Source organism: Meles meles, chromosome X (genome assembly GCF_922984935.1).
Source record: "Meles meles chromosome X, mMelMel3.1 paternal haplotype, whole genome shotgun sequence".
Lineage (NCBI taxonomy): Eukaryota > Metazoa > Chordata > Mammalia > Carnivora > Mustelidae > Meles > Meles meles.
In genome coordinates this window covers 61,001,878-61,008,097 of record NC_060087.1, presented here as the reverse complement: position 1 = coordinate 61,008,097, position 6,220 = coordinate 61,001,878, and the positions used below count along the sequence as shown (strand labels likewise).

Below are 6,220 nucleotides of genomic sequence, written 5' to 3'. Positions count from 1 at the left end.
CAGGCGTCGGCCTGGGGCTCAAGGCTCAGAGCGCCCACGGCCTGGGCCCGCCCGCGCCACACCGGGAACCGCGGACGGTCCCCTGCGCGGCCGGACCCGCGGGGCCGCTCGGACTCCGTTCCCCAGCCGGCCCTTCGCTTTCACACGATCCGCGGTGACTGCACCAGCTTGAGCGCCTTTAAAGGGCCACACACGCCAGCCGCCGCTATAAAATGTTCCCAGCGGCACAGCTGCAGAAGGGGCACCGCTGAGCTGCCGAGAGGAGGCTCGCTCCGCCCGGCTGCCCGCCCGCAGCCCGCCCGCGAGGGGTCGTTCCCGGCGAGGAGGAAGAGGGCTGCGGAAGGCACAGCACCCGCTCTGGCCCTCGGTGAGTATCCAGTTCAGATTTTGCCGTCAACTCGCCCACGAGCCAGGACATGTGCTAATAATGCCCTAAGCCGGTTATAAAGACGTGGAAATTGGGGGGAGAGGGGAAAAAAGGGGGGGGGGGAAGGGTCTGTCCTTCCTGGGATTCCTAGCCGAGTCCAGCCTGCTGCTGTGTGCGTGTGCGTCAGGGCTCTCCGGGTGGCAATGGGGAATTGAGAACCGGGTCCCCGGCGCCGGGAAGGGAGCGCGGCGGCCACCACCGCCACCGCCCCGGAGTCAGGAACCGAAGCTGCGGGCGGGCGGGCTGGCGGGCACGGGCGCGGGCCGGGGCTGCTTGGCGCGGCACGGTGCGGTGCGGCGGCGGCGCGGCGGTGCGGGCTTTACCCAGGCGCCCTGGGGTCGGGTGGCACTGAGCGCGACCGGCTCGAGGCGGCGGCGGCGGCGTGCGTGCGCGGGGCTGGGGGCTCCGCCGCTTCGCCCGCGGCTCACCCGGCTCCGCGCTTCCCTCTCTCCAGGGCAGGCGGCTTCGCAGAGGTAAGCCGGGCCGGCGGGCAGGGCGCTGGGCTGGTCGGCGGCGCCGGGGACTCCAGCCGAGCGGGTATGGGGAGCGGGCGGCGGCCGGGAGGGCCGGGGGGCTCTGGGGGACTTGTTTTCTGTTTGAAAGCTGTTCTGCTGGGGGCGGAGGGGCCGCCGCCTGCCCGCCAGCGAGCCGGTTCGCTCGCCAGCGCGCCCGCCTGCCGGCCAGCCGGGCCAGGCGCCCGCTTCTCCCGGGGAGACCGCAGCACCTTTTCTCCCCGCGCCCGCGCTCGCGCTTTCTCCAGCTTGGCTTCCACCGACTTTGCTAATCGCCCGGACCGCATCTGGACGCTCCGGCTCCGGGGCTGCACAAAGCTCAGGTTTCCTTCGGGGACTGGAGACGAGAGGGGCTTTGGGGGCCGAGTTCAGCCAATTGCGGGATGGAAGTTAGCGAATTTGGGCAACTTGCCTCTTCTACCCAGCCGACCTTTACTCTCCCCCACACGCACGCCCACACACCCACGCACACCCACGCACACACCCCTCTCCCTATAAATGAGAGCCGCGGGGCCGGGCTGCGCACTGAGTCCCTGCCTAGCCGAGCGCCGGACTTGGAGTCAAACAGACCTGGCTGCGAATCCCGGCTCCGCCACTTTCTAGCGCTGTGACCTTGGGCAAGTTACCGAACCTCTCCGGGCCTCTCTCACTCTTCTCGTACCGGGCTTATAGCACTGACTCCCGGCGGCATGGCTAGGGGGTAGGCTCAGCCCGCGGCCGCGTCGGGTAGCTCAGCGGGCGCTCAGTAAGTGTTGCGAGGCGCGGGAGTGGCCGCCGCCGACGCTGAGTGCGCCCCCGCGCGCGTTAAGACCGCGGGGCCCCAAACTCGCGGCCGAGGCCGAGACCCCGCGCCCCTCCCCGCCTGCCCATTCAGTCTCTGCGATCGGTTCCTGATACCAGCACTCGCGGGAGCGGACGGGGCCCCGGTGGCCTAGGTGCTCGCGCCCACCGTGCAGGGATGCTCCCAGCCGCCCCTAACTCCCGCAGATTCACCTGGGATGCGGCGAGGAGGGCAGCCGAGCCGTCCGCAAACAACGGGCCTTTAGTTTTCAGGTGGCGAAACTGACCGGTCTGGTTAGAGCGCGTCCAAGCCAAGCCGCAGTACTGTTTGGATTTTTAAATTTCTCCTTCTGAGTGAGAAAATAGCAATCGAGATGGAGCCATCCGGTTGGTGCCATTTTAACTTTTGGTTCCCCAACAGGTCAAAGACGCGGCCCCCTACCTGCCTCTCCCTTCTCTTCTTCCTCTCCTCTCTCCACCCCCATCTGGGCGGGAGGGGGCTGCTGGCCCTTGGGAAGATCTGTAGAGACGGGAGGGCGTAGGAACCGGGAACTGGTGGCCGGCCCGCGAGGCACCAGCGGGCGCGGAGGCACTTGTTGCTCTGGGTTTGTTCCGCCGCCTCTCGCAGTGGTTGCGCAGTGGTCAGCTCGCCCCTCCGATAGCTGGCTGGGACGTGTCCGCGCCACCAAGTTTTGCCTTCGAATGGGTTGGGTGGCAAAATGGGGACCGAAACTCGGGGAAGCAGGGGCAGGGATCCCGATCGAAATGCTATTGCTTCTTCAGACGGATTCAGTAACACTTACTGAGCGCCCACTGAGCCCAGACCCAGGCCGGGGGTCAGGACGGGTGGTGGGGAAGCGGCGGGGATGGGAGGCCACAGATCAGAATGGAAACCGGGTCCCGCCTAGAGGAGCTTCCAGCCTGAAGGGGGAGACATGGTAAAACGGTCTTCCCCAGGAACTGATATCAGAACAGAGATACTTTTTTTCTCTCTTTTTTCCCCTATTTTACCACCACCCCCCCCCCCCCGTTTCTTTTTGTTATTGTTGTTCCTGCTGTTGTTTTTTGTACATTCGGGTACCTAGTAGCAGAAGAAAGGGAGGCTGGATAGGAAAGGGAAAAGATGGACAGCGCCCCCGCCAAACATTTTTGTTTGGACATGAAATTGCTTGATACCAAAGGTGCTGAGCTCTTGAAGATGACATGGATTAGACTCCTTGTCTTGCGATCACTGGCTTGAAATATTCTCTGTTGCCTCAGTGAAGAAACAGGGCTTCCCAATCAAGCAGCAATGGCAAACCCAGAAAATGATTTTCCCTGTTTTCTCCCCACCCCCTTCTTCCCTTCTCTGTTTGTCTTGTCTCTCTCCCATATAAATGGCGATGAGAAAGAGAGGTAGTGAGTGGTCACTTTCTAGAAGTGTCTGAACAGATTTCTAATGACCACAGGGAACAGCGAGGTGTGGCGAATTCAAACCTTGTGGACAGATTAGAGATCCTTTTTTTAAGGTCCTGAAGAATCTCTAGGCTAAGAGGTATTTATAAAAATGAAATTTTACATCTCTAATTCATCATGAAGGCCAGAATATAGAGGGCTTAAAACAACAACAACAAAAACCAAGCTTCCAGGAAAATAACTTGAGATTTTTCAGAGATGTTTAGTTTTCTGGTTTGGGACACCCTTTTACCTCCTCCCCCCCCCCCCATCCCCTTATCCTTTGGCACTTGAGCTAGGGAATCATTTCTTCAGGAGCCATTTGAATCATTCCCTGTAAGATGACTTGGCCCCAGGGGTCAGGTGAGGCATGTGGATATAGGAGTGCTAGATCCTGCTCCCAGAACCACAGCAACATGATGGGAAAGCCACTGAATCTCTGTGCCTCAGTTTCCCTCCAGGAAGAATCATTCCCACCTGTCACCACAGATGGGTGGCTGGGCTCAAGGCAGATATCCTGGGAAAGTCTGGTGCTGCCCAGATTGTCTGGGAGGCATGGAGGCAGATGAGACATTCCTAGCTGCTCTCTGGCTGCCTTCGTGCCCCAAGACCACCCCGATCGGCTGGGTTTCTCTCACACCGTGCAGGAGGCAGGGCTCTGGAGCCCCATGACCTTAGCTTCGGGGACTCGTTCCTTCCCCAGGCTGAAGCAGCCAGCTTTCCAGGTCTTCCTTGCCCTCGGTCCTTCCCACTTTCTCCCAAGCTCAGTGGAGCCCCAGGTCCCCAGCCTGGATGCCAGTGCCCATTGAGAAAGTGTGCTACTTGCTCAGGGACATCTCTGCCCTCAGAATCAGAAACAGTGCACCTCATGCACACACTTGAGGCTCTGAAGTCACTCGCATTAGGAAGCAGTTGCATGGATGCCCTCTTGGTGATGGGGGCAGCACCTGGCTAAATCAAGCCCCTTTCCTGCCTTCTGGCAAATGTTCTAGCTTGATCTCCTGCCTTTGTTCAGGTGGTTTCTGGTCTTGGGCCTAATCCCATTATCATCCTTGCGTCGTAGCTGTGTGGAGTTGCCCAGCTTTGGGCTTTGCTAGTGCTCTCTCGGTCACTAAAGCCTTTGTCCTTATAACGACTTTTCCCTCACATACAGCACAAAAGCTCCAGCTGACAGCATCATCTCCCACCAATTTATCCAACTTCTGCCAAGGCTCTGAAATGCCAACTATGTCAAGGCCTGCACTCGATGTCAAGGGTGGCACGTCACCTGTGAAGGAGGTAACTTCTGCCATCTTGCAGATGGGACACTGAGGCACGGAAAAACGACCTGGTCTGGCCCCTGTGAAAGGCCCTCCCATGCACAGTATCTAGTGTCCTTTAGCCGAGAGGAGACAGCAGGGATTTCTCAGGGGAGAATGAGAATAGCTTCTGCCTCAGTGTGGTCAACTTGAACCCACCAAGGTGTGGAAAGATGGCAGAGAAGGGAACAGAGAAGCAGAAGCGGCACAAGGCTGCTCCTTTGAAGAGATTGCTATTAGGCTGAGAAGAGAGCCAATGAGGTGCCCTTTTCAGAATGGTGACGTGAAGGAAGGGTGAGGGGGAGAGAGATGAAAGCCATGGATCCACTTAGGAGGATGGGCGCCCTGCACCAAGCACTTGGGTCTGAGCTCGGTGCTCAGGATGGTGGTAGCAAGAGGACACTCGAGCTGGGAGCCTAACTTGCCAGGGGGCCCTTGTTGCTCTCTCCCCACCACTAGCCCCAGAGGAAGGGCATGCAGGGGCTTTTCCTGAGCCCGATGAATGGTGACGGACCAACCGGCAATGGGGGTGCCAAGCTGTGCCTCTCTCTGTCTTGTAGGATGCCAACCCTGAGATGAGCTCGCTGGCTTACTCTAACCTGGGCGCAAAAGACCGCAAAGCAGTGGCCATCCTGCACTACCCTGGGGTAGCCTCGAACGGAAGCAAGGCCAGTGGGGCTCCCACTAGTTCCTCAGGATCGCCATCTCCAATAGGCTCTCCTACTGCCACCCCTCCCATTAAACCCCCACCCTTCAACCTGCACCCCGCCCCACATCTGCTGGCCAGTATGCAGCTGCAGAAACTTAATAGCCAGTATCATGGGATGGCTGCCGCCGCCGCCACTCCAGGCCAACCCGGGGAGGCAGGGCCCCTACAAAACTGGGGCTTTGGGGCTCAGGCGGGAGGGGCGGGATCACTCTCTCCTTCTACCGGTGCCCAGAGCCCTGCTATCATTGACTCGGACCCCGTGGATGAGGAGGTGCTGATGTCGCTGGTGGTGGAACTGGGACTGGACCGAGCCAATGAGCTTCCGGAGCTGTGGCTGGGGCAGAATGAGTTTGACTTCACTGCGGACTTTCCCTCTGGCTGCTGATGATGCTCGCTGTCCCTGAAGATGGAGGAACAAAGCCACCGATTCTGTTGTAAATAAAAAATAAAAGTTACTTACAGAGAGTTGGGCCAGCTGGAGGCGTTCTTCCTTGAGATCTAAAGGTGTGCGGCATGGTCTGGCATTACCTCTAGCTGTTCGGAGGCCCACGATGGGGTTATGCTTGGCTAGCCGGGAAGGAGCTGGATGGGGTGGGAGGAAGGGGGAGGCACGAAGGGGATGGCTCACCAAATTCCGCCTGCCACTGCCACTGCCCTTAATCTCTCCAGGGGCCCAAGTAGCTGTCCTCACCACCCTAAGACCCCAGGAATGCTGTTCTAGTCAAGGTTGAATATGGGGACTGGTCGGAGGCAGTCTCAGATGAAAGACTAATTCAGACCCTTCCACAGCCTCCTTGCCACCGGCCCATCCAAGTCTAAAGGGTTGCCCTGGCCACATGGTACCCACTCTACAACTCTAAAAGCCACCCTACCCACTCTCTAGGCCCCTGTCTAATCGACCCATTAAGGCCACTCCTTTGCCCTGTTGCCCACGGGCCAGAGATGGGACCTAAGAAGCATCCTATGACTTGGGAGTTCAGATTTCTCTGGAAAATTGCAGATGTAGCAGACTCCCATGATCACACTGGAATTCTTTAAGTCCCCCGGACAGTTGTTCAAC

The 6,220-nt window shown here is 59.2% G+C and overlaps 1 protein-coding gene across 6 annotated transcripts; it reads left to right on the top strand.

Annotated features, from left to right (window-relative positions):
• The first annotated feature begins 218 nt into the window (after positions 1–218).
• Positions 219–5,625, top strand: CITED1 (Cbp/p300 interacting transactivator with Glu/Asp rich carboxy-terminal domain 1). Of its 6 annotated transcripts, none has more exons than XM_045995479.1 (3): positions 219–367; positions 4,307–4,431; positions 5,012–5,625. In XM_045995479.1, exons 2-3 carry the CDS (start codon positions 4,372–4,374, stop codon positions 5,543–5,545), a joined length of 594 nt encoding a protein of 197 aa, XP_045851435.1. In that variant the 5' UTR covers positions 219–367; positions 4,307–4,371; the 3' UTR covers positions 5,546–5,625. The 6 variants fall into 6 exon arrangements, with proteins under 6 accessions (XP_045851435.1, XP_045851439.1, XP_045851438.1 ...); XM_045995483.1 differs by lacking the exon at positions 219–367 and adding an exon at positions 524–539; XM_045995482.1 differs by lacking the exon at positions 219–367 and adding an exon at positions 524–545.
• The last annotated feature ends 595 nt before the right edge of the window (positions 5,626–6,220 follow it).